Source organism: Oncorhynchus mykiss, chromosome 12 (assembly GCF_013265735.2).
Source record: "Oncorhynchus mykiss isolate Arlee chromosome 12, USDA_OmykA_1.1, whole genome shotgun sequence".
Classification (NCBI taxonomy): Eukaryota; Metazoa; Chordata; class Actinopteri; order Salmoniformes; family Salmonidae; genus Oncorhynchus; species Oncorhynchus mykiss.
In genome coordinates this window covers 69,709,871-69,737,290 of record NC_048576.1, presented here as the reverse complement: position 1 = coordinate 69,737,290, position 27,420 = coordinate 69,709,871, and the positions used below count along the sequence as shown (strand labels likewise).

At 44.6% G+C, this 27,420-nt stretch overlaps 2 protein-coding genes across 4 annotated transcripts in view; one reads left to right on the top strand and one right to left on the bottom strand.

Moving 5' to 3' along the window:
• Positions 1–1,985: 1,985 nt before the first annotated feature.
• On the bottom strand, positions 1,986–7,034 carry LOC110486238 (neurogenic differentiation factor 2-like). Of its 3 annotated transcripts, none has more exons than XM_021557684.2 (2): positions 6,843–7,034; positions 1,986–4,609 (listed from the first exon to the last, which is right to left on the bottom strand). In XM_021557684.2, exon 2 carries the CDS (start codon positions 4,600–4,602, stop codon positions 3,523–3,525), a length of 1,080 nt encoding a protein of 359 aa, XP_021413359.2. In that variant the 5' UTR covers positions 4,603–4,609; positions 6,843–7,034; the 3' UTR covers positions 1,986–3,522. The 3 variants fall into 3 exon arrangements, with proteins under 3 accessions (XP_021413359.2, XP_021413360.2, XP_036794124.1); XM_021557685.2 differs by lacking the exon at positions 6,843–7,034 and adding an exon at positions 5,425–6,760; XM_036938229.1 differs by lacking the exon at positions 6,843–7,034 and adding an exon at positions 5,226–5,392.
• Positions 7,035–18,899: 11,865 nt separating this feature from the next.
• LOC110538167 (protein phosphatase 1 regulatory subunit 1B) overlaps positions 18,900–27,420 on the top strand; it is a 34,739-nt gene continuing 26,218 nt past the window's right edge. Inside the window, exon 1 of the mRNA XM_021624804.2 lies at positions 18,900–19,429. Coding sequence (XP_021480479.2) covers positions 19,316–19,429 — 114 coding nt within the window. The 5' untranslated portion in view covers positions 18,900–19,315. The remainder of the gene's footprint in view (positions 19,430–27,420) is intronic.

Here is a 27,420-nt window from a genome sequence, read left to right as displayed (position 1 = left end):
TTGGGAATCGCTTCCTTTTAGGTGGTTGTAGAATTTAAAGGCTCTTTTCTGGATTTTGATAATTAGTGGGTATCGGCCTAATTCTACTCTGCATGCATTATTTGATGTTTTACGTTGTACATGGAGGATATTTTTTGGCAGAGTTCTCTCTCAATTCAGCGGTCTTTATTGGCATGGCAAACATATGTTAACATTGTCAAAGCAAGTGAAATAGATAATAAATAAAAGTGAAATAAACAATATCAAATGAACAGTAAACATTGCACTCACAAAAGTCCCTCTCTATCTCTCTCTCTTTCGGTGTGTGTGTGTGAAAGTTATGGATGTTATGATGTCCTGCTTAGTCCATCCGGGTAGGCTATCTGTGGAGTAATAAAGGTGGGGTTGAATAAATGCGCTGTGGCAAATACATGACTTTGCTTGTTCCCAAAACATTCCAACATGGAGTACATGGGCTGTATTAAGGTCCTCGGCTGCCCGAAGTATTTCAGCCTCTTTCCAATGCCGTGTTTTGATGATAAATTATATCCTTTACTAGTTTGGAATCCTGTATGTTTCGTGCCTTTTTGGGCAACAATTTTCGATAATTTAATGTCAATGAATAGGGCTTTAGTCGCCTGTATTTCTTCCGCCTTTCAAAAATAATATCATATACATATACACCGCCCATTTGCCTCTATCCCGTGCATTGTGACTCTTGTGTCCGTTTGAGTCAAGTTTACCTTTGATGCCAAGAATATTCTGGCATGCGCTCAAAGGGAGCAGGCTGCTGCTTGTATGCACAAACGCAAAAGAAGCCCGAAAAACACACAAACGCATGATCTAGATCCGGGATGGGCACCATTGATCATCAGACTGCATAACTGCAAAGATTTGTCTTGGAAAATATGTAGAATTGCCGCAAACTTGCTTTGAAATGGCAACATTTTCTCTACCCCCCCCTGGCAAAATGTGTACAATTTCAGGAAATGAACTGTAAAACGTAAAGTTTTTCTCTTCGCTGTAAAGTCGGGTGCTAAAATGTGTTGCTCGCAAGGTGGGAGGGTCCCCAAAAGACTTGAACCGGCTCTGACTGCATATGGGTATGGATGTGGGTATGCAGACCCGCGAGCCACTGCGGCCCCTCATGATGAGTTCCTATGTTTTGTGACCCCACCCACATCAAAGTTGCACACCCCTGATCTAGAAGTTAGTTGTCATAGCAGTCCCTCCCTTTAAGGGAATTTGTTAGGCTTATAACGGTTCCCATATCATTTGACCATCCTAGAAATCCCCGAAAGCTTCAGACAGGCCCTTTGGTAACTGTTAGGGATTTTGGCTCGCCTGCAGATCCGGAGGCCGTTTCCCAATCTGTCCAGATCCTGCTGTTCAACTCATTAGAGTCCATTGCAGGGCTTCTTCGTTGACACATTTGTCTTTGTAATATGTTCGTTGTGTTCGGGAAAGATGGTGTTGGCCTGTTGATTAGATCCTATAATGCCCGTTCTTTCCTCCATGCCTAATCATTAGGAATGCTAGCATCTCCCACAGTGGAAGTCTTTCGAAAATGGTTTCGAAAACATTCTGCAACTCTTTTTGTGGGCTTAATTGAAGAATGGGATTTACAGCAACTTATTGATATGTCTGCCATATTAAACCATTGGATATAGCCAGCCGAACCTGTTAGAGTCACATGTCAAGTGACGCTACTTCTTGTAATCGGTCAACGCACTTACCGAAAGCATGAGCGATATGGGGATGTTAAATAGTAAACCCATTATTTTCCAGGCCACACTGCGTCATCTTTTCATAGAGCATTTCCAATGATGAGAATAATCATAGGAATAATATAATACAGTCCTTACGTAGTTGATTATTATGCTGATAATTTAACCTGCTAGCCAGAATATACTTGTTTTACACTATGTAATGGATCAAATTCAACGAGAAAAGATAACGTTTACAGAACTTGGATATAGGTTTAAAATGAAATGATGTAGCGCAAGTTCATGTATTATCATTTTATTTTACCACACACACATTGTTTAAATACAAAGTTTCAACTTTCACTTTCAATGAAAAATGCAACACATGTTGACGACTCTGGGGACCCTTAGTGGAAATATTTGCATTGATGAGTTATTATAGGCAAAAGGATGCATGAAATAAAACAGTTTGTAAATAATAATAACAATAATAGTAATAATCATGTTATTTCAGTGCAATATATCGACCTTCTGATATAACTTCGACTATTTCGAAATTGAGTGCTAAATCCTGGCCCTTACACTTTTAGAAATAGTCCTATTCAACAAGTCAATGTGCTCGATTGATTTAGAAAGTTACTTGACTTGCCATATTTGTTCCTGTGGCATGACATGAAATATTGTGTTTAGCATATTTAATATCGGCCTGTCCCATTTTCCGTCCAGTCACTGACAGGATTGTAGATGTATAAAGGCCAGTAGATGTATAAAGGCAAAGGCTATTGGCTTACATTAAACCATTTTCGATTGCATTAAAATGCAATCTAAAATCTAGTGCAAACTTGCAAATCCATCAAAGGTAGCCTCATCTAATGAACGTAAACACTATCGAATCGTTTACATTAGAAGGACTTGACCATCCGGAACCGGTAGCATGAGCCCATATCTGCTTCTTTAGAATCGTTCATTTCAAATGTTGGCTTTAGCCTTATAGGCCTACTCTGCCAAGTAGTGTTTCATTTTCCTTTGCTTTTCCTTATCCATTGGTGGTATTCTAGGGATCGAAAATTGTATTCTCTGTGTCATTATGGTGACTTGAATCCATGTCCCTCAATAACAAAAATAGACGTCAAGCAATTCCCCACCGTGTGTGTTATGGTAATCAGAATAGGGGCTGAGAAGCAATGAAAGTATATTGTTGAGAAGATTTAAATGAATGATTTAATGTACACTATTTTAGATATAGCCTATAGTTGGTCCTTGTATACTCGTTTGGCGTAGGCTAGTTCTTGCATAGATGTGAAATGTGTTTAATGATCAGACATAGCTGTTGCCAATTGCCGACATTTAAAAAATATATATCTTCCTATCTCTGCGACATGCTTGCTTTTAAGTGCACTGCTTGCTTCTTAATTGAATCCTCTATTTTCATATTAGGCTATTATTTCCAAATTAGTTACAGCATCATCGGTTGTTACAATGTTATAAACGTGACTATGCGGTTGCATTTTAACTATGTTCATCTAGCAATTTCAATAATAACCCATACGCCAATCACCGTCAAATCTGTACACATTCCATTTCAAATGCAACATTTTCACAGCATCCCATCGTCACAGAATAGAAACAAAATAAATACAATTATATAAAAGGACATAGAAAAACAATAAATAAAACGCTGTTTCCGCAATGATCAGTGTCTGGTGTCATAGTCCTTTGAGACTAAGTATTAGGGTAGGGGCTGGGGGGTGACCGTGCACGCTCCTTGCCAAAGGTGGGCAACTAATTGATTGTTGATTGCAAGAAGACTCCCACGCATGGCAATATTACTGCCGTTTCAGTTGTGGAAAAACGCATTGAGTTCATCGTATACGGGGACGGGGGCTCTTTCGTGGTGCAGGTGCATGTCGTGGTAAGGCGATACGTTTTCAGAGTGGATGCTGCTCCGCACACCTGAAGAACCGTATATGTGGCCAGCAGTGGGGCGAGAGCCGGCCAGGCCGGAGTAATGCATAGAGTAATGGTAGCCTTTCTCGGCTACCTCGGGGGACGTAGTGCCCTGGTGCTTCAGAGAAAAGTTGCCATTGATGCACACGGGAGGGGAGATGGGCCCCTCATACTCTGGGCTGTTGTATTCTGGAGATCCACTGCCACCGTACAGTGAATCGTAGGCTGAGCAGTACCCTTGTGTCCGTAAGGGATGCGAGTTGGAACCAGACTGATACTGAGGGCTGGAGAGGCGGGAGCACTGGTAGGGGTAAGGATGCATGGAGAAGGAGTTGGAGCTGGGATAGCGTCCTCCCTCCGGACACTGCTCCGTTAGGAAGTTTCGGGAGTTGAGCTGCAGACAACCCGCAACCAGGTTGGTCGTGGGTTGGGACAATCCTTTACACAGCGTCTGCACGTAGGACACAATATCAGGCTTCTTCCCGGAGCGCAGGATCTCAGAGAGGGCCCAGATATAGTTCTTGGCCAAACGGAGAGTCTCGATTTTGGAGAGCTTTTGCGTTTTGGAGTAACAGGGTACGACTTTGCGCAGATTGTCGAGCGCAGAGTTCAGATCGTGCATGCGCGTCCTCTCCCGTGAGTTTGCCTTCTGACGACGCAACTTGGAGCGCTCGATACGGGCAGGTGTCATTTTACGCTTCTTAGGGCCCCGTTTTTTGGGCCCGTCCCCCTCTGCACCGTCTTCTCCTTCGTCCTCATCCGCCTCGTCGTCGTCCTCGTCTTCACCGCCGATCTCAGAATGTGCCCGGCTGCTTCTCAGGTCCGGGACATCCATGTCGTCATCGCCCACGCGGCAGTGATCCTCATCCTCCTTGGTCTTCGAGTCCTCGCTCTCGCTGTCCTCTGCCCAGGCCGAATACTTCTGCATGTCGGGAAGCAGCGACGGGTCACTGAACAGCCTAGTCAACATTGCGGCACTGAAAGAGATAAAGGATGTTGTGTGAGGGCATTTCAAATCAGAAAAGGGCTAAAGGTAAGAAGAAGAACGTAATGAAATGCATTCAACAACAATGAGATAATACTCAAATGCGGATTAATATCTACATGATAAAGGCAGAGGACATGAATAGCCTAATAAGACTGAAATGATACGTGTTGGGAGGAACTAAAACAGCATGCCATAGGAAACATTTCAGTGAACACCCGGATCTATCGCCCAACCGTTCCCCTATTTAATTCCCTGCTGTCGTCCATGTGCTCCCCTTGCCCTCGCGCAGCGGGTCTCAACAGCAGAGGCCACATTACAGACCCGTGTGGCGCGCTGTGAAGCAACGTGCCCCTACTTTCACTCCCCCCCCCCCCCCCCCCCCCCCCGACGCCCACATACTTCTGGCTACATTCCAGCACTATTCCACCGCACTACCCACCTCCACAAAAAGCATGGCAAGAGGATATGTACAGTGTCTCTACCTCGGTGTTGATCATCGTGTCAGAAGATGACAAAATATTGTGTGTGGATATCGGAAATTATTTGAATTAATAGGCTATCGTATTTTTTTGTAAAATGTGACATTGAGATGACTTCTACCACACCTGCAGAGCCGCTGTTGTCTTATCACGCTCAACCTTATCCTTATATCCTACCAGAGAGCCCTATAGGATAACAAGGGTTAATATTATCCACAAAGATCCATTTTGATTGCCAATAAATTATTCTAATAATAATAATATTAATAATAATGTACATTGTTATTATGACACTCAATAACGATTTAATGTGTAAATATCTTACCCAAACGCCAATTAGAATATCATCCAAATGTTATAATCCAAAAATGCGAAGTTGATTGAGCCAGGCCTTTTTGAAAATGGCATCAATTATCACCAATTATCAATTATTATTTTGAATGTAAATAGCCAGTGCGAAGATATGATAGATGGACAGTTTAAACCATCTCAAACCAGTAACATAATTGTCACCCTAAATCACTGTAAATCTCTTGTATCTCTGGTAGGCTGGAGAACTGTGGTTGGGCTACGTGATGTTGTGTGGACCCAAAGTCAACCAGGAGGAATACGGTGCTAATTATCTAGAGGGTGTGCCAGAGGCAAAATCTCGTTTGGAAATTTCAGGCTCAGGAGATTTGCTCATTTAAAAAAAAAAAAAAAAAAAAAAAAAAAACGTTTAATTAACAGACCATGTAGACTACCTTACCAGAAAAATATTTCACACATAATTCAGTATGCACGACTGAGCGATTCCAAACCACTTTTAGTTGGAAAGGTTTGCAATTACAGATGGAAATTGCTTGTATCCTTTTAGCAGTCGTTAAATATATATCAAAAATGCATTTCAGAAAACAGATTAGTATTTTCTTGAAGTTGCAACAATAATCTCCTCTTGCATGGCCCGTGCTTGCGTGATTTAGGGGAGATATCGATGTATTTGGAATGTAAAAGGGTGTGCTGTTGATAGAATAATTATGGATGATAAAACTACACAAATAAATAATGTCCGTATTAGCCTACTGTACATTCACTTTCAATAACGCCCCACCCACCCTTTCCTTTTCTCCAAGATGAACACTCAGATAAAATCGTCGATAAATCTTCTCTCTAAGCCATGAGATGCAGAAATAATTAGCTGACGGTGAAGAATAATTCTACCTCCCCTCTCTCTACCTATGTATCTCTCTTTCTCTTCATCTCTCTGTTTCCATGGGTCCATGGAAACAGGTTTTATTTTGTATTTTTCACTAATCAAATGAATGCCTTATACTGTCTGACTATAGAAATGAATTAAATTCAGGAGGAAGATTGTTGCATTTTTTTCGATTGTCCGCAGAGATAGACGGTAAACTAGAGCTTGTCTTTGTGTATTGCTGTTTTCTGAACAAAATAAGCATGGAATACTAATATTGCACTCCTAGCCTATAATTAACACACAGAATGGAGGTCCGCGCTGTTAAAAGTTGAAGGACGAATGGAGCATAACATCGTGCCAAACGAAGAACCAGAGCTACACCATAATCCAAATGTTCAAAAATGGCATATAGCTGAGTGAACTCAAAACAGACGTTTACAGGAGGCACAAACATCCACCAAAAAAACGGTCACGAATTAACCTTGCATTATTCATCTCTATTTATTAAATTAATTACTTTCCATATTGGGAAGGTCACTCGTCGATTTGTTTACACTCCAACTTACCTCAGCGGGAGCTCTTGAAGGGGTGGAAAGCGCGTGAGTTCAGACCATCTTCTGGGACCGCGAGCAAACGCTCCTATAGGTGCGGCAGGGTGCTTTCAGTGTGCTATCCGCGCGCGCGCTCTGAGACTGTGGCATCGCTACCAGGCAGGGTTACATACCAGCTATGATGCCAGGCCATATGGTTGGCACGTCACTGGCAAGAACCATCACATGAGAGCCGGTGATTGACATGCGCCCGCATTCGGAGAGATTGTCTTCCCGAGGGAAGAGGGCCCCGCCATCTGTCACTGCGCTCGCGCTCACACAGCCAGAAAAAGAGAGAAACTGAGACGGAGGCAATACGAGTGAAAGAGAGGAAACAGAAAAGTGGGCGAACAAAAATGTTTGTTGTAGACAACGGATATTATTAGTGTATTTGCCTTTATTTTTTATTTTTGTACATTTAACCTAAGGGTTAAGTTAAACGATAGCATGCATAAAACAACGGTGCTCAAGGAGAGGGGGTTGGGGTGCATTTGCAGACCTAGGAACAGAAGGCGATATTGTTCATCTATTTATTTACCTAATTGAATGGCATTATAGTGATCTATTCAGGGGGGAAAATAATCCAAACAAACAGCATTGCGCGCAGACTCTACGGGCAGAATGATCAATGACACTCATCTTCAATAAAGACAGACAGACAGATAAATATAGGCTATTGAGACCCTATTGATTGTTTGTTATTTATAGGTGCTCGTGAGACGAGATCGGAGATTAGACGTGAGCAAGGGTAGGAGGGATGACGAGGTTGTTTGAGCGCTGGTGTTTTCAGAGTGAGACGCTGAGGGTGGCCTGGGGGGCGAGCGAGCTCCAGTCCTCCTGCACAGCAACAACGATGGGGCCCAGGTGTGCGACCCCACCAGGGACAGGATAAGGGCGGGGATCGGTGAGGGAGGGGGCCAGGGGTTGGTTGGAGCTGGCATCTGTGCGGTTGCCCAGAGTGGGAGGAGCGTTGGCACACTAACCAAATCAATGGCATTATAAATAAGAGAGGTTCAAGCCTGCGAATTCCTGCTTTTCTCTTCCCCACTTCTTGTGTCATTGGTATCTCTGAGTTATCTCTATTCCAAGTTCCAACTCCAATATCTCACCATTAGGCAGGCATTAGTGAATTTAATCTGGAAAACGAGCTCTGTGACCATCAGTTGGCATGCATGTGTCTGTCCATTGGCACAGCAATGACACACCATTGAGAGGTGGGAAAAGGGACATTTTGAAGCAAGAAAATAGCACCATGGGTTCATGTCCTTGGACCAGGTTCTCCTCCAACTGCCCAGAGATCCCAGTTAGACACCCACCAGGGGAGGGTCACCTGTGGGGTCAGCAGTAGTGTGGCAACAGCTGTGGCTACGGAGGTCATGATTCTGCACGTTCGATAATGTGTCCCATCCAGTCCCTGACGGGCTGAGAGAGAGGATGGCATCCTGGCACCACTCCAAAGGTGGGGGATGGAAGGCATCACGTCATCACGCCCTGCTGCCAGCCAAATCGGTGCCCTACCTCAGCAGCACTAGTGAGGCGGGAATGGAGGGCGCTGGGCACGGGTTGCCTTACCCGTGCATTTCAACAAGTCCCAATCGTCCTTCAAATCACCTTGCCAAAAGAAATGGCAAATGTCAACAGCATCGTTTTAGCCAATGACAGGCTAAAGGAGACAACAAACATGGCGGTTGTAAACTGGTATTAGAATACTGGGAAGAGTTTATGCAAAATAATGTGTTCGTGTGTATGGATTTTGTCAGATCAAATCAAATCAAATTTTATTGGTCACATACACATGGTTAGCAGATGTTATTGCGAGTGTAGTGAAATGCTTGTGCTTGTAGTTCCGACAGTGCAGCAATATCTAAAATGTAATCTAACAATTCCACAACAACTACCTAATGCACACAAATCTAAGTAAATGAATGGAATAAGAATATATACATATAAATATTTGGATGAGCAATGACAGAGTGGCATAGGCAATATGCAATAGATGGTATAAAATACAGTATATACATATGAGATGAGTAATGCAAGATATGTAAATATTATTAAAGTGGCATTATTAAAGTGACTAGTGATCGATTTATTAAAGTGGCCAATGATTTCAAGTCTGTATGTAGGCAGCAGCCTCTCTTTAACAGTCTGATGGTCTTGAGATATTAGCTTTTTTTCAGTCTCTCTGTCCCAGTTTTGATGCACCTGTACTGACCTCGCCTTCTGGATGGTAGCCGGGTGAACAGGCAGTGGCTCAGGTGGTTGTCGTACTTGATGGTCTTTTTGGCCTTCCTGTAACATAGGGTGCATAGGTGTCCTGGAGGGCAGGTAGTTTGTCCCCAGTGATGCGTTATGCAGACCACACCACCCTCTGGAGAGAGCCTTGTGGTTGTGGGTGGTGCTGTTGCCGTATCAGGCAGTGATACAGCCCGACAGGATGCTCTTAATTGTGCATCTGTAAAAGTTTGTGAGGGTTTTAGGTGACAAGCCAAATTTCTTCAGCCTCTTGAGGTTGAAGAGGCGCTGTTGCGCCTTCTTCACCACACTGTCTGTGTAGGTGGACCATGTCAGTTTGTCCATGATGTGTACTCTGAGGAACTTAAAAGTTTCCACCTTCTCCACTGCTGTCTCATCGATGAGGATAGGGGGGTGCTCCCTCTGCTGTTTCCTGAAGTCCACGATCTTCTCCTTTTGCTTTGTTGATGTTGAGTGAGAGATTGTTTTCCTGACACCACCTGCTCCCTGTAGGCTGTCTCGTCGTTGTTGGTGATCAAGCCTATTACTGTTGTGTTGTCTACAAACTTGATGATTGAGTTGGAGGCGTGCATGGCCACGCAGCCATGGGTGAACAGGGATTACAGGAGGGGGCTGAGCACACACCCTTGTGGGGCCACAGTGTTGTGGATCAGCGAAGTGGAGATGTTGTTTCCTACCTTCACCACCTGGGGGTGGCCCATTAGGAAGTCCAGGACCCAATTGCAGAGGGTGTGGTTGAGACCCAGAGCCTCAAGCTTAATGATGAGCTTGGAGGGTACTCTGGTCTTGAATGCTGAGCTATGAACAGCATTCTTACATAGGTATTCCTCTTGTCCAGATAGGATAGGGCAGTGTGCAGTGTGATGGCGATTGCATCGTCTGTGGACCTATTGGGGCGGTAAGAAAATTGATGTTGGTCCAGGGTGACAGGTAGGGTGTTGGTGATATGATCCTTGACTTGTATCTCAAAGCACTTCATGATGATAGAAGTGAGTACTACAGGGCGATAGTCCTTTAGTCCAGTTACCTTTGCCTTCCTGGGTACAGGAACAATGGTGGCCATCTTGAACTGGGGGACAGCAGACTGGGATAGGGAGAGATTGAATATGTGCGTAAACACACCAGCCAGCTGATCTGCGCATGCTCTGAGAACGCAGCTAGGGATTCCGCCTGGGCCGGCTGCCTTGCGAGGGTTAACACGTTTAAATGTTTTACTCACGTTGGCCACGGAGAAGGAGAGCCCACAGTCCTTGGTAGCGGGCCGCGTCAGTGTCCTCAAAGCGGGCAAAGAAGGTGTTTAGTTTGTCTGGAAGCAAGACGTCGGTGTCCACGACGTGGTTGGTTTTCCTTTTGTAGTCCGTGATTGTCTGTTGACCCTGCCACATGCATCTCGTGTCTGAGCCGTTGAATTGCAACTCCACTTTGTCTCTGTACTGACATTTCCCTTGTTTGATTGCCTTACAGAGGGAATAACTACACTGTTTGTATTCGGCCATATTCCCAGTCACCTTTCCATGGTTAAATGCAGTGGTGCGAGCTTATGAACCACCTGGGTGTTATCATTGTCTGTTGACGACCACCCAATATATATACTATAATTTAGAGACACTTCAATGGGTGTTTTCTCTATAAAGGTGTGGTCCTTTAGGTGTAGTCCTTTAGTTGTAGTTCTTTAGGTGCAACACTCACATGTACTTCAACACTGTGACTCTCATTGGCTGCATTGTATTGGTTTGTCAGATTATCTACCACAGGGGTGTCAAAGTCTTTTCGCCACACCCCTGTACCTGTCACCTCCCAGCGTCCCACACGACCACGATTCTGACCAGATTACACGTATTTCACTTTTCTGTCTGTGATGCAACTCCTACACTGCAACTTCCACGCACGCACACACACACACACACACACACACACACACACACACACACACACACACACACACACACACCCACACACCCTTCCTCCCCCGCCAGACTCCCAGACCCCATCTGCACTCTCCTCTCTCCAGCCTCCTAATTGCATATGCACAAATGCAAATGCCTATTAATTAATTACTTGACTAATTAGTGCAGTGGTATTAGAGAGCAATAAATCAAGTGGAGATGGGGCCGAGGATGAAGGGGCAGGAGGAGGTCTGTGTGCAGCCAGCATCCACAATGAACACACACCAGGGGGAGTGCTGCTACTGCTCATCTGTGTGTGTGTGTGTGTGTGTGCGCGTGTGTGTGTGTGTTTCTGTGTGCCCATAAGAGTGTGTGTGCACTGGAGCTTCCTAAAAATCATTAAAAGACTGAGGAAGTGAAGAGAAAAGAGCGAGTTTATGAATACGGAGTTTGTGGTTCAGCTCATGTATCAGTTTTGACGCTAATGGTCATGTAGCCTAGTTGAGAGGCATACAACAAACCTGGCAGCCCTGGCAGCTCTCTCTGTGTTTGTGTGTTTGTAGGTCTGCCAGGACACATCATAGGTGCCCATAGAGATCTCCAGTCTGAAATATTCATCCCTGTGCGCTCTCCGCTCACCAAGACAGTGTGGTCCTAATTGCAGCATCAGACAGCTCCACCTCTCTCTCTCTCTCTGTGCTGCCTGGCTCTGGCTGCCGTGGATACTAGCCGCATTTGTCTGTGTGTGGGTCCATGTGTGTCTGTATGGAGGTGGCGAAAGGTACTCACATTACGTTGTGCTTTGCTTATGTGTCTGTCTGTCTGTCTGTCTGTCTGTCTGTCTGTCTGTCTGTCTGTCTGGACTGCCTGACTGCCTGACTGCCTGACTGACTGACTGACTGACTGGGTGTCTGGGTGTGTGGCTACAGGGTGTGCGTGGCTCAGGGATTCTTCATCAGTTCCCGTGCCAGACCATGTCCGGCCAAGCTGAACCATCTTATGGGATTTCTGCCTTTTAATTATAGTAACGATAGAGGATTAATTGTGGCAGTGGAAACAAGGGCCCATAGATTATTGATGATATGTGTGAGGGGCTTGGGGGTGTAGAGGGAGGGAGGGAGGGAGGGAGGGAGAAAAAGAGAGATATAAAGAGAGAGAATGGGAGAGAGAAAAAGAGGAGAGAGAGAGAAAGTGAGAAGGAGAGGGAGAGAGAGGTACGTAGACAGAGAGAGAGGGAGAGAGAAAAAGAGCGAGAGAGAGAGAGCGCTAAATAAATCACTGCCTTAGTCACAGCCACCTCCTCTCCTCTGTCATAATGTCCATCGCCTGCTACAGTACCATGTCTAGATGTCAGTGTCGGGGGTTTATTCAAATGATCAAATATGAGGCAAAAGCGACATCTGTAGGATATTAAGTGACACTGCATCCTGGCATGGTTTCTGTTTGTTTCATTGCTGCATCTCCTTTTGTACCAGTAGATGGTGGACTTTGGACACAAAGTGTTCCTGCCGTGGATCTTTTCATCACTTCTTCCCCCTGCCTCGTCTGTAATCCACCTCTCACAGTGGACCTGGTCCATGTCAACATGTGCTTTGTGATTCTCCCTTTTCCCCTATTCTGTTCCTCTCGCTCTCCCTCTTTCTCCGTCTCCCAGGGATTATCCCATCATTCGGTTGTGCATGTTGTCCTAACACATTCCAGATGGATATTGGTCCAGGCCAGAGCCAGAGCGCTCACTTTCTCAGTATGTTCAGTGTCTGGCTTTGTCATCATAATAGTCCTTATGGTACAATAATCTCTTTCTCTCTCTCGCTCTCGCTCTCGCTCTCTCGCTCTGCCTCTCTCTCTCTCTCTCTCTCTCGCTCTGCCTCTCTCTCTCTCTCTCTCCCTCTCGCTCTGCCTCTCTCTCTCTCTCTCCCTCTCGCTCTGCCTCTCTCTCTCTCGCTCTGCCTCTCTCTCTCTCTGTCTCTCGCTCTGCCTCTCTCTCACTCTCTCTCTCGCTCTGCCTCTCTCTCTCTCTCTCTCTCTCTCTGTCTCTCTCTCGCACTCTCTCGCTCTGTCTCTCTCTCTCGCTTTGTCTCTCCCTGTCTCGATCTCTCTAGCTATCTCTGTCTCTCTCACTTTCTCTCGCTCTCCCTCTCTCTCAATTCAATTCAATTCAAGGGGCTTTATTGGCATGGGAAACATGTTAACATTGCCAAAGCAAGTGAAGTAGATAATATACAAAAGTGAAAAAAAGAACAGTAAACATTACACTCAGAGACGTTCCAAAAGAATAAAGACATTACAAATGTCATATTATGTATATATACAGTGTTGTAATGATGAGGAAATGGTTAAAGTACAAAAGGGAAAATAAATAAACATAAATATGGGTTGTATTTACAAAGGTGTTTGTTCTTCACTGGTTGCAGGTCACAAATCTCGCTGCTGTGATGTATATTGTGATGTATAAATCGGGTTTGTCTCTCTCTCTCTCTCACTCTCGCTTTATCTCTCTCTCACTTTCTCTCGCTCAATTTAAAAAAATTCAATTTGTTTTATTGGCATGACGTAACAATGTACATATAACCAAAGCTTACTTTGGATATTTACAATATGAAAATAATAAGAATCAAAGGTGTCAATGGGACAACAGTAACAACATTAACCAAGGGTCAAAATAACCAAAAATAACAATTAGCATACAGTAGAGAACATGTGCAGGTTGATTTGTCTGTCCGACACTCTCCCTCATCTTATGGCAGGCAGCAATCTAGTGTGCTGCCAACCCACAGCTCTCTGTGTCCTCCCCCAACAGGACGGGTAGCCTATTCTCATCAGAGATGTCTTTGGAACCTTGAAATAATTGTTTCAAATTTGGGGAAATTACACTCTAGTAGTTTTATATTTATATATTTTGGACATTTTGTCAGGAAATGCAGCTCTGTCTCAGGTTCTGCTGTTGTGCAGTGGTTGCACAGCCTTTCCTCTACATGGAGCCAGGTTTTCCTGTGTCTATCCTTCTCAATGGCAAGGCTGTGCTCACTGAGCCTGTACTTTTTCTAAGGTTTTGATCAGTAACCATGGTCAAATAGTTAGCCACGGTGTATTGTCGATTTAGGGCCAGATAGCACTGCATTTTGCTTGGTGCTTGTGTTTGTGTTTCCCAATAAGCAATGTAGTTTTGTTTTGATTGTGTTGTAATTTGTTTTATTCTGATTGATTTGATGTTCTGGTCCTGAGGCTTCAGTGTGCTAGTAGAACAGGTTTGTGAACTCAGCCCCAGGACCAGCGGGATGAGGGGACTCTTTTCTTTGCTCAGCTCTTGGTATTGCAGGGCTTGGTAATGATATGAGAGGTGGTCACTGTATTTTAGATGTTTCCAAAACTTAATTGCTCTTTTTTGACTTTTTATTATTAGTGGATATTGGCCTAATTCTGCCCTGCATGCATTGTTTGTAGTTTTCCTCTGGACATATAGGAGAATCTTACAGAACTCTGCATGCAGGGTTTAAATGGGGTGTTTGTTCCATTTGGTGAAATCTTGTTTTGCAAGTGGAAGCCACATCTCGCTGCCATAAAGTGCAATTGGTTCAATGACACATTCAATTAGTTTTAGCCAAATTTTAATAGGTATTTCAATTTGAATTGCTTTCTCTCTCAGTTCATTCACTGCCTAATTAAGGTGTCCAGTTGAGCTTATTTTTAAACCTAAGTCGTTGTAGTGTGTGCAGTACTCTATATATTTTGTACCAATTGAGAACTTTGGTCTAATTCCCTAAGATATGAGATCTTTCTCTCTCACTCCTTCTCTCACTCTCTCTCTCTCCTTTTCTCACTCTCTATCGCTCTCTCTCTCTCTCCCTGTCTCTCGCTCTCTCTCTCTCTCCCTGTCTCTCTCTCTCGCTCTCTCTCTCTCTCCCTGTCTCACTCTCTCGCTCTCTCTCTCTCCCTGTCTCACTCTCTCTCGCTCTCTCTCCCTGTCTCACTCTCTCTCACTCTCTCTGTCTCATTCTCTCTCGCTCTCTCTCTCTCCCTGTCTCACACTCTCTCGCTCTCTCTCTCTCTCTGTCTCACTCTCTCTCTCCGTCTCTCTCTCTCTCTCCGTCTCTCTCTCTCTCCGTCTCTCTCTCTCTCTCTCTCTCCGTCTCTCTCTCTCTCCGTCTCACTCTCTCTCTCCGTCTCACTCTCTCTCTCCGTCTCACTCTCTCTAGTTCTCTCTCTCCCTCTCACACTCTTCCTCTCCCCTTCTTTCTCTCTCCCCTTCTTTCTCTCTCCCCTTCTCTAGCTCTCCCCTCTCACTCCCTCTCTCTAGCTCTCCCCTCTCACTCCCTCTCTCTAGCTCTCCCCTTCTCTCTCACTCCCTCTCTCTAGCTCTCCCCTTCTCCGTCCGTCCGTCCGTCTGTCTGTCTGTGATCTCATAGTGGTGCTTGTACTCAATTGTCACCACATCACATACCATTATGGTGTGTGTGTGTGTTTCTACTTGCACGCATGACCGTATGCATATTCATCTGGTTTCCACAGTGCCATCCCTGTACTGACAGACAGGCCAGTAGATAGTGCCTAAACAATGGTCTGTCTCATCCTCAGTCCAGGAGCAAGGCAGGAGATACACAGGTGGATTTGAACTAGCTGCCTCACCTGTCCAGTGCTACCTTCCCAAACCCTATAATGACCACATGACCAGAATCATTGTATGATGTGAACACGTAGTTAGTATTTGCCAGCTGTGATGCGTCAGCAATGTAGGTAATGTAGGTGGAGAGCAGAGGGATGAGTTTAAGTGAGGACTGATAAACACTCTCTTTCTGTGTGACCTGTTATGAATTATGAGAACACCTGCCGTCCTGGGACAAAGCCTCTCTGTGATCCTTAGAAATGAATGATTTCACATTTTTACTTTGCTGTTGACGTCCAAACCCCAGGTGCTTCAGCTTATTACCGACAGAACACTTGGCTGGCGCTCATGAGGAATTAGGGCGGGGCAGGATTTGGACCGGACTGAGTGGGGCTGTGGATTATAGTTTCAATGCTCCATTACCTTTCCATAGCCTTGCCACCTCCATGTACGCAGGTATCTACGTTTCTTTACATCGTATGATCTTCTCTGTTAACAGGACCAGCCACAGAGGTTCTATAGTTGACTATTACGCCATTATATGGGACCAGCTCTCAAACCTCCACTCTTCTTAGTCTGAGCTCATTGAGCCAGAGCAGAGCTGAGCTGAGCATGGCTGAACTTGCCTCTGGAGGGGCTGTAATAACTCTGGGGAGAAAAATAATCGCCAAAATACAGTCTGGAAAACTATTTGTAATGCCATATTGAAAGTAAATGTAGCAATTATATGACATGGGAACAACATTCCCACCTCGTTCATGGCCAATAATACACGTTTTCTGATATTCTTAATGAAGAACGTTAACAAACTCAGGGCAGGAGTAATGCAGGGGCTTACCGGGGCTGAAGCCCCTGGGCCAAGGCCCGTAGGGGGATCCAAGAGGCAGCAACTACTAAACTTCAGCCATCGACGAGAAGAGGGACAACCTTCCACAGGCCACAATCAACAGCCTGATAAACTCTATGCAAAGGAGATGTATCGAGCTGCATGAGGCAAATGGTGGTCACACCACATACTGACCGGTTTCTGATCCACGCCCCTACCTTTCTTTGACGGTATCTGTGACCAACAGATGCATATCTGTATTCCCAGTCATGTGAAATCCATAGATTAGGGCCTAATTTACTTATGTCAATTGACTGATTTCCTTACATGAACTGTAATGCAGTTAAAATCGTTGAAATTATTGCATGTTGCGTTTTTATATTTTTATTCAGTATATATATAGTATATATATTTAGATTTTACTCAGACATCTGTGACCTGTTCAAAACCTCCCTTGACCCACCAGTTGAGAATCGCTGCTCTAAAGCCCACTGAGGAACTCCCCATCTGTCCTCCCACATGTAAGCAAGGCAAAGTGAATAACACGGCTGGCAGCGTTCCTCCTCTGACTGGCCCCCCCTGTCACCTAGTTGCAATCTTCCTCCACCAACCACCGTGCTGTCTCCCTCATCCCACTCCCAACCCAATACAACCAAAGTCCTTCCCTGACCAGGGGCCAAATCCACCCAGCTTGACTCTCCACTTTCCAAAACCCCTCCTGCCTTACGAGTGAAATTGCAGCATGGTCCTACAAATAACCCTGGGCCTGACTGGGACTTTCCCCTCTCCCTCCTTTATCGTGTTTTCCCCTCTCTCTCTCTCTCTCTCTCTCTCTCTCTCTCTCTCTCTCTCTCTTTATCTCTCTTTATCTCTCTCTTTATCTCTCTCTCTCTCTCTCTCTCTCTCTTTATCTCTCTCTCTCTCTTTATCTCTCTCTCTCTTTATCTCTCTCTCTCTCTCTCTCTCTTTATCTCTCTCTCTTTATCTCTCTCTCTCTCTTTATCTCTCTCTCTCTCTCTTTCTCTCTCTCTCTCTCTCTCTCTCTCTCTCTTTATCTCTCTCTCTTTATCTCTCTCTCTCTCTCTCTCTCTCTTTATCTCTCTCTCTATCTCTCTCTCTCTCTCTTTATCTCTCTCTTTATCTCTCTCTCTCTCTTTATCTCTCTCTCTCTCTCTTTCTCTCTCTCTCTCTCTTTATCTCTCTCTCTCTCTCTCTCTCTCTTTATCTCTCTCTCTCTCTCTCTCTTTATCTCTCTCTCTATGTGTGTGTCTATTTCTCTTTCTCCTCTTGGGCATTGGAACAGCTGTTTTTGTTGCCATGCTGTGATTGCGACCTTTTACCAAGCGTCAGCCTCGTCTTGTTGTTCCTGCTTCCCCAGACACTAAGTCCTCTAATGAACATTATGTTCCAGCCCACTCACCACTCTAACTCTAGACTTGCCTGTAACCGCCAGAACTTTACGGTCTGCCTTGTGTAATGAATGGAATATGTACAGTACCGTGTATACAGTAAAGGCATGTTGCTCTGCGGTTCATATTTCCACTATTTGTTCTGTTTCTAAGTCGTGTGTTCTCCCCGTGCTGCATGCTGATGTGTCCGAGATGTTGTTTTGGTGGCGAAGGTGCATAAAGATGGCAGCCCCCATGTACTTACCACGAATGCCTTGTTTGCTCAGTTCGTTTTTTTTTTTCTTTTTTCTTTTTTCTACACCGGCTTTTGCGCAGTATACATGATCCCAAGACAGTGGCCATTTGAAAAAACAATTTACCGGCACGGTGAACTCTGTGGACCAGTGGTGAAAAGAATGACGTAACATCAGAATTCCTCCCATCGTTATGCACCTTCGCTGTTGAACCATCTCGGCGCCTGATTCGCAACTCTCTGTGGAACAGAACAGGAATGAGACTGTTACCTTCTTCCTGCATCCTAAGATCTTTGTTCTTTATGGAAATTCATTAGATGAGTACCCAGCATGCCACGAGTCACCATCAGATATTCACAGCACCACTGTTCACTCAATTAGCCAGCCAATCATAGCACATGCCTCTCTGCCTCCATGCCTGATGCTGATTCCTCTGCATCTGTCATTATTTATTCCTTGTTTTGCTCGGTCACCTCTCTTTTTCATCCTTTCTTTCTTCCTTTCCACTCTCTATATCCCGTTGTCTCTATTTCTCCCTGTTTGCCCCCCCCTGCTCTCTCTCTTTCTCCTCCCCCTCTCTCCCTCTGAGAGCACAAATCTCTCATTCACAAACAGAGGCCAAAAGAGGCTCAGCTGATGGGATGAGATTATCTTTTTTTTCTGATTACAAATCAACGTCAGCTTAAATATATACAAAAACACAACTCCCCTCCCTCCGGTCCATCCCTCCCCCTCTCTCTTCCCTCCCTCACTCTAGCTTCCTCCGCCCCCTCCCTGCCTCTGTCCCACCCCCTCTCTCTATCTCTCTCTCTCTATCTCTCTCTCTCTCTGCCAGCTGTAAGGACGTGTCTCAATTACTCTTGTTGCACAGGTTGTGAGCGAGGGAAAGAGAGGGAGGAGAGAGAGATAAACACACACCACCTAGAACGTCAAACAAGAGTAAGTGTCAGACAGAAACAGGCAGAGAGGAAGAAGGGAGGGAACAGGGGAGATAAAGGATAGGAGAAATAGCTGACCGTGAGTGAAAGAGGAGAGCGACAAATATAAACAAAGATAACTTTTGAAGGGAGACAGTGGGAGAGAGGTGTGTGTGTATATATAGAGAGAGTGAGAGGTAGACCCAGCAGAAGCAGGACTGCTGTACAGTGTGTTGTGTTGGGACCTTCCTCCAGGGAGCCTAGTGGAGCAGAGCTTGGTGCCCGGTGAGAGAGACCCCCCTGGGACACAGACACAGCCATGGATCCCTCTGCGTCGGATGAGGTTGGGGACGAGTGCAAGGAGAGCAGGAAGATCCACTTTGCTGTGCAGTCCTCGGCACCCACCCAACTGGACCCCCGGCAAGTAGAGATGGTAAGTGAGAGAATTGGTTTGACCTGGGTAGAACAGTGTCTGTGTGTACAGTCAGTATGTGTTTAGCTTGTCCTCAGTCAACCTACTCGTGTGAGTGTGTGTGTTCATCGTGTTCCGTGTGTCCGTGCGTCTGACCTGTGTGTCTAGTGTGTTTTCTTGTATGCATCGTCAGTTTCTCGTGTTACGCACGTGTGCTACAGATGTTCGACCTCACAGCCAAGCTTAGGGACATAACTTATAGTTGATCATGGTCATTGTCAGGGTTGGAACTTGTGGTTTACCAGACTGTGACAAACCGCGCCATGTTGGACCGTCAGTCTTAACTGCGGTGTGACTTCTCTTTTTCTTTGTATCTTGATCTGTGGCCTGATCCTCTCTGTTTTTTTCTTTGTATCTTGATCTGTGGCCTGATCCTCTCTGTCTTTTTCTTTGTATCTTGATCTGTGGCCTGATCCTCTCTGTCTTTTTCTTTGTATCTTGATCTGTGGCCTGATCCTCTCTGTCTTTTTCTTTGTATCTTGATCTGTGGCCTGATCCTCTCTGTCTTTTTCTTTGTATCTTGATCTGTGGCCTGATCCTCTCTGTCTTTTTCTTTGTATCTTGATCTGTGGCCTGATCCTCTCTGTCTTTTTCTTTGTATCTTGATCTGTGGCCTGATCCTCTCTGTCTTTTTCTTTGTATCTTGATCTGTGGCCTGATCCTCTCTGTCTTCTTCTGCCACATGGTTGAGAATAAAGTGTTGTCATGTCTCCTTCTCGGCTGTTTCTCATACTTTTTTCTTCGGCCGATTTAACTACGTGTCCCGTTGTCGCTGAATGTTATCACTCTGGCCAGTTAAACCGTATAAAAGTCAACCATGGTTTGTGGTATCGTTGTAGTCACAGAACTATAGTTAATGATTATACAAGTGACTAATATTTGTCTTGGTCTGACAGATTTTTCTTTTGGACTGCTGGCCCTTCTCACTTCACTTCTTCTATTCACTGCTCAGTTTGTAGAGTCTGTTTCCCTGTTTCCCTGCCTGGTTCTTTTCTGCCGTTTGCCTGTAGTCATAAAAGATGGAACGGGACAATTCTGGTTCTTCTCCTTGGCCCTGCAGCCTGTCGACGGTGTGTTATATTTTAGTCCAGGAGAAAGTGGGTCAAAGTAGGAGTTGGTTGGTGCTGTGTGAGATCCAGGCCAGTGGCTCAGCCTCAAAAGATGCAGAGAGAGTGAGAGTGAGAGTGAGAGTGAGAGTGAGAGAGAGAGTGAGAGGAAGACAAGAACGCTATACGATGAAGGAGTGCAGAGAAAAAGGCACGACCTGTTTTCTCTCACTTTCACCTGTCTGGTGTCAGCTCCCTGAGCTGCTGTCCCTGTTACAGAGCTCTATCTCACATCAGCTAATAGTTTGGCAGGGCACCGTCTCCATGCTTTAGCCTGATTGAATCACTTACACTGTACAGTCTCTGACACAAGGGCACGACTGCAGCACTCAAACATCTTGGGATGTGAACCCATGACCCTCTCCTCTCCCTGTCCAACGGCCTTCTCTGCTTCAGCTCTGAAACCCTCTCTCTCTCTTAGAGAAGTGTTAAAACCCTCTAGTCTGTTAGTCAACGTTTTTATGTCTTTTTCTGTTGATGGCTCTCTTTCTTCAGAGGAACTGTTGCTCAATCTCCACTTACATCAGATGTTGTGATAGATTATTTCTCTCAGCCTGCAGCTGCAGGCAGGCTGACCCTGGCCTTTGCCTTTGGCCAGAGCCTCCTGTGGGGGCAGCTGGCTGGCTTGCCCCCCCCCACCCTCCATGGGGCATCGTGTCTGGCTGGTGCCCCCATCCGGAGAGCAGAGGCTGGGGTCATCTGGTTCAGATAGTTTGCAGTAAATTTCACAGTAACATTCACATCTAAAGAGAGGTGCAGGTTAAATGGTGCTGACTGTACTCTACTCTGGGAGGGGCTCCATGAAGGGACTGTTGTCTGTGAGGTGTGTGTGTGTGTGTGTGTGTGTGTGTGTGTGTGTGTGTGTGTGTGTGTGTGTGTGTGTGTGTGTGTGTGTGTGTGTGTGTGTGTGTGTGTGTGTGTGTGTGTGTGTGTGTGTGTGTGTGATTTAATGTAAGTACCCATGTGTACGAGCTAACTTGTGTGTTTGTGGGCGAGGTGTGTGTAGTTACTATACCACACAAACACACTGTCACAGGAACGACAAAAGGGAGTTTGGGGAGAGTGGAGGATGTTTCACAGCTGTGTGTGTGTGTGTGTGTGTATTACTGAAGATACAATCTAGCAGTGGTTAGTTTTGGGGCCCCAGGGACAATGGGGTGGGCATAGTTAATGAGACCCTCATTATCCCACAGCATTAAACACATCCACGCATGTATACAAACACACTCAAGGCCAGTGTTTGCTAAAGGGGTTTGATACACAAATCACTTCAATTATGTTTTAATGACAGCTATCAACTCTAACTTTGTAGACTGCAGTACAGTTAGTATACTAAACTAGCAGAGGCCCATAGGAGTCATTTACCCTGAAGCACAGCTAACATGATTTAACAAGCAGCACGGTCACACTGACCGGTTGCATACTACCGCAGGGTTGTTTCCATGACGACCGACAGCACAGCGACTTTCCACAGCCTCCCTCACAGATCACCTCTGAAAGGTCACTGTTTTAATGGAGGAATGTCTCTGTGTGGTTGGGTCGTTTGCATAGGCGCTAGCTTGCACATGTGTAAATGGAGGAGTGGGTCCAGGATCCTGATTTCTGCCCTGGGGGGGTTTTAATGTGAGAGCGGCTCCCATAGCTGACACCTAGTGTGCCCTGGACCTGACTCAGACACACAGAGAGAGAGCGAGAGAGAGAGAAAGAGCACAGAAACATGCCCATGGTAAGGTGACCAAATTTTGGATATGAAAACCGGGTACATATTTTGTTGTAGCTAGCGGTGCGAAAAAATTATAAAAACAATGTCATGGAACTATATTTAATACATTTTTCACTATAGTCCTTTCAAATACTTGTAGTAATTTTAACACAGAGATGGATTACCCATCCTAGACTATCTAGTAGTTTTCAAGTTTGGTTCAGTGGTTAAAATGTACCACTGATCAAATGTTTGGCTGAACATTCTCATAAAAGGGCTATGGCGAAGCCACGGGAGCAAACAAGTTTGGTACAGGGACAGACATGCAAATCTGATTGGATACAGTGTTGGATTATTGAAATATCAGACTCAATTTAACTCCAGAGTTGCTTTTTTCTTTCTGAGGGCCAATCGGGGACATTTCTGGGGACAGCTCTGGTTGGGGACAGCTCACTAAAATCGGGGACTGTCCCAAGAAATTGGGGACGTCTGGTCGCCCTACCCCATGGCCTCATTCACACTTAACACTCAGACCAACTAGACAAGACCCCAGCACGTCCACTGGCTTGGTACACGTGTAGGCTATGACCACTCAACATCTGTTTTAGGGAAACTTCATGCAGATAAGATTTGTGTTTCTTGACAGTCGTTTCAACATTAGATGTGTTCATCCATGCTCTAAGATTTTCCCAAATGAAATATACGATTTTAATAGGGAAACATGTAATGCAACTCCTGTGTCACAAAAGTCATTGTGGTGGCCAACAGTACTGGATCAACAGCACATGGCAGCGAGTGATTAACCTCCGTATTCCCCCATGTAATGCTCTGGGAGGGACTGGTGTGGGGGAATGTTCATAATGGACACAGATTAGGGTCATCGTTCAGACTGAGAGGCTCCAGTTGATTCACTCACAGTGAGTCGGCCCGCCCCATCCGTCTATGGACTAAACACACAACACGAGCCCTCTCCATACTAATCCCAATGTCAATCCACCTCTGATCCTATGGATTGATAGATAAACTCAGGGGACCAAGGGTATCAAAGTACACCAAAGAGCAACAACCGCCGGTCACCTATTTTAGGTCCAATCGAAATGAATCCAGCAGATGGGATAGAGAGCCTCTGTTGGGGTGGAAGGGTGAAAACCCTCACCCCATCTCACTCTCCTGAGTTACGTGCCCTTCCTCTGGCTGGGCATCACACAGCAACCTTTGGTTCAGTGAGTGTTTGTGTGGTAACACTGGATCTGATGGACTGTCAATATGCACTCCTAACCAGAGCTTCTCAGTGGGGGGCCCAGAGCACAGAGCATTCTGAGTTGGTAAGACTTCATGGTCATTTAGGCTGCATGTGTGCGTCATGTCACCGGAGTGGGTTCTAATCCGGAGGTGATTCGTTGATGCAGTTTATCTGCCAATGGGATGTTTCTAACGATGACTATTCCAGTCAATTAAAATAGTAGTAAAATATGTTATGCTCATTAAGGTGTTACATCAGTTATACCTCATTCACAACCAAAGGCGGTGCTTCCCCCCCCCCTCCCCCTCTGTGACATCATCACCAGAGCTCTTGTTGAGGAGTGTCTTGTTATCAATAACAGCATCAGTGGAATTGATTGGGCTGGTGTAATCAAAGCACTATGGATGGCCAATTGTGTGACACATTACAAAGTAACAGCTATTATTAATTATATACTATGGTCCCACAGTAACAACAACAAAAATATAGAAAACAATGGCTTAATCATGCCCATACCAATAAGGCCTTTATTTATTTTTTTACTTACACCATTTTGTTTTGTTGCATTAATTTGAAGCGTGTGTCTGTATGTCTACCTTAAAGAGCAACTGCCCCCCTAAAAAACAAATTTGGGTTGACTTTGGATATCACTATGGGGCTAGAAATGGACCATTGGTAAATTACACAATGTACATGCGACAATATATTACATTCCAATAGCTCAAAATTTCAATGACTTAAAACCTCAAACAAACTTTAAATTGTAGAAATTCTTATACAAATTTGGATAGCATTTCATGACAAAACTGCAAGGTTTGCAACATAAAAATGTCTCAATTTCATTGTGTAATTTATCAACGGTCCCTAACTAGCCCCGGAGATAGACTATCCAAAGTCAAACCAATTTTGCCACGATTGCACACCGACTGAAGCTAATTGACTAAATTATTTGTCTAACTCTTCCAACCTGCGAACACACACACACAAGACAATTCAGTCATGGCACCTAGCATTTCTTAATTTTACCAAAGTGAGGCCAAATCAAAGTGCAGTTGTCCTTTAAATCGATCAGGAGGAAGTGGCTATGCGACTCCCCTCCACAGTGACCAGGTCATTTGGTTGTATTGTGGTTGTGTCTGTTATTACAACTGTCAAGTGTTCCTCAGCATGCGTGTGTTTACTGTCCAGCACGTGTGCGCAGGTATTTGTGCAAGCTTGTATGGGGTTTTGCGTGCACACTGCTGTGAGCAGGGTTGGGTAGGTTACTTTCTAAATGTAATCCATTACAGTCCAAAATTGCAATCGGTAACATTACTTTTGGATTACCCAAACTCAGTAACTGAATCTGATTACTTTAAGATTACTTTTAGATTACTTTCCCTTTAAGAGGCATTTGAAGAAGACAAAAAGGATCTATCAAACGCATTTGGTGTGTCTTCATAGGGGTCTCTGACTTGTGGTCACGCTCGCTCAGGTGGAACAAACTTGTGCCATTTTTCAGTGCTGAATTGAATGTCATTGAGAGAACAGAAAGGTGTCATAATGTATTTTTTCACTAACATCCTTTCAGAATTTAGAAGTAATCCTCTATTTTTTTCAAAAAGTATCTGTAATCTGATTACAATCTTTTTTGCTGGCAACGTAACTGAAAATATAATTTTGTTTAATCAGATTACATGTTATCAGTTACTCCCCAACCCTGGCTGTGAGGTTGTACATTTGCATATCTAGATACAATCTTATTCTATTAGGAAATTGAATCCCATACTAGTACTGCTCCTCTTTTTAATTGAAACTCACTGATAGACTATTAATAAACTCAGGCTGATTGACATTCTGTTGTCCTTTACATGCTTCCTATGATCAATGTTTTCCATGTGGCTTCTCTCTCTCATTATTTAACTGTAGTCAATATTAATGTTTCTCTCTTGTATAGTATAGAAGACCTATTCCTTTTGTGTGACTGTATGCACTCATACTTGTGTGTGTGCCTGTCCTCTGTGAGTCTGCAGGTGTTGTATAAACAGGTAAAGCACAAATATTGAAAGTAGGCAGAGTGATTTGTGGTGTGATGACACTGTACACAGTCATCAAAAGATCAACCAGAGAGCACTTCAAGAGCATGAGGGCTTATTATGATGTAACATGTCTGTGTGTGTGTGTGTGTGTGTGTGTGTGTGTGTGTGTGTGTGTGCTGTTAAAATGCCACCACCCAACCCTGTGTTATGATAAACGAGTTCCCTGTTGCCTGTTGGATTTGGGTACACACGTATACAACACTGCAACAGCGCACTCCATAAATCACACCTAGCACGGGCCTATCTAAATGTCAACTCCATAGGAATTAACATTATATCCTGTGAAATGATTACCCAATGCCTCTGAATATAATTTCTGTAAAATGCATTAATTTACATAATCTCAGGCCCTATTCTAAACATGCACATCCACGTAGTAGGTTGTCTTGTGCACTCTTGTACTACCCATCCACTCCAGTCAGCCAGCCAGCCAGCCAGTCAGCCTGTGAGCTACAGGCTCTCAGCAGTGCACCCTGCTGCTGTGACAATAACAGCAATACCATTTCTGTTGAGGGGAGAGAGAGAAGAAGGATTATGATCTTACAGCTCTGTTGCAAACATCAGTGTTGGGGGTTCTGGATCTGTCATGCTAGCTGATGTTACCAGGAGTGGATCAGAGGGTTGGGTCAGTACCAGGACCAATAAATGCCTACAATGGGTCTGGGTTTACAGTGGCAAGAAAAAGTATGTGAACCCTTTGGAAATACCTGGATTTCTGTAAAAATTGGTCATACAATTTGATCTGATCTTCATCTAGGTCACAACAATAGACGAAACACAGTCTGCTTAAACAAATAACACATAAGCAATTATACGTTTTCATGTCTTCATTGAACACACCGTGTAAACACTCACAGTGCAGGGTGGAAAAAGTATGTGAACCCTTGGATTTAATAACTGGTTGACCCTCTTTTGGCAGCAATAACCTCAACCAAACGTTTTCTGCAGTTGCGGATCAGACCTGCACAACGCTCAGGAGGAATTTTGGACCATTCCTCTTTACAAAACTGTTTCAGCTCAGCAATATTCTTGGGATGTGATGTGAACTGCTCTCTTGCAGTCATGCCACAGCTTCTCAATCGGGTTGAGGTCAGGACTGACTGGGCCACTCCAGAAGGTGTATTTTCTTCTGTTAAAGCCATTCTGTTGTTGATTTACTTCTGTGTTTTGGGTCGTTGTCCACAAACAATGATGCTTCCTCCACCATACTTTACAGTGGGGATGAGGTTTTGATCTAGGTGTGCTGTGCCTTTTTTTCTCCACACATAGTGTTGTGTGTTCCTTCCAAACAGCTCAACTGTATTTTCATCTGTCCACAGAATATTTTGCCAGTAGCTCTGTGGAAATCCACTTTTGCAAACTTTAAACGTGCAGCAATGTTTACTTTGGACAGCAGTGGCTTCTTCCGTGGAGTCCTCTCATGAACACCATTCTTGTTTAGTGTTTTACGTATTGTAGACTCGTAAACAGATATGTTAGCATGTTCCAGAGATTTCTGTAAGTCTTTAGCTAACACTCTAGGATTCTTCTTAACCTCATTGAGCATTCTGCGCTGAGCTCCAGCAGTCATCTTTGCAGGATGGCCACTCCTAGGGAGAGTAGCGACAGTGCTGAACTTTCTCCATTTATAGACAATTTGTCTTACCATGGACTGATGAACATTAAGGCTTTTAGAGGTACTTTTGTAACCATTTCCAGCTTAATGCAAGTCAACAATTCTTCATCTTAGGTCTCTGAGATCTCTTTTGTTCGAGGCATGGCCTTGTCCCGGACCTGCTGTTTTCGACTCTCTCTCTCTACCGCACTTGTTGTCTCTAACTCTC

Coding starts and splice junctions, on each gene's coding strand:
- LOC110486238 (XM_021557684.2), bottom strand. CDS start 4,602: ATGTTGACTAGGCTGTTCAGTGACCCGTCGCTGCTTCCCGACATGCAG.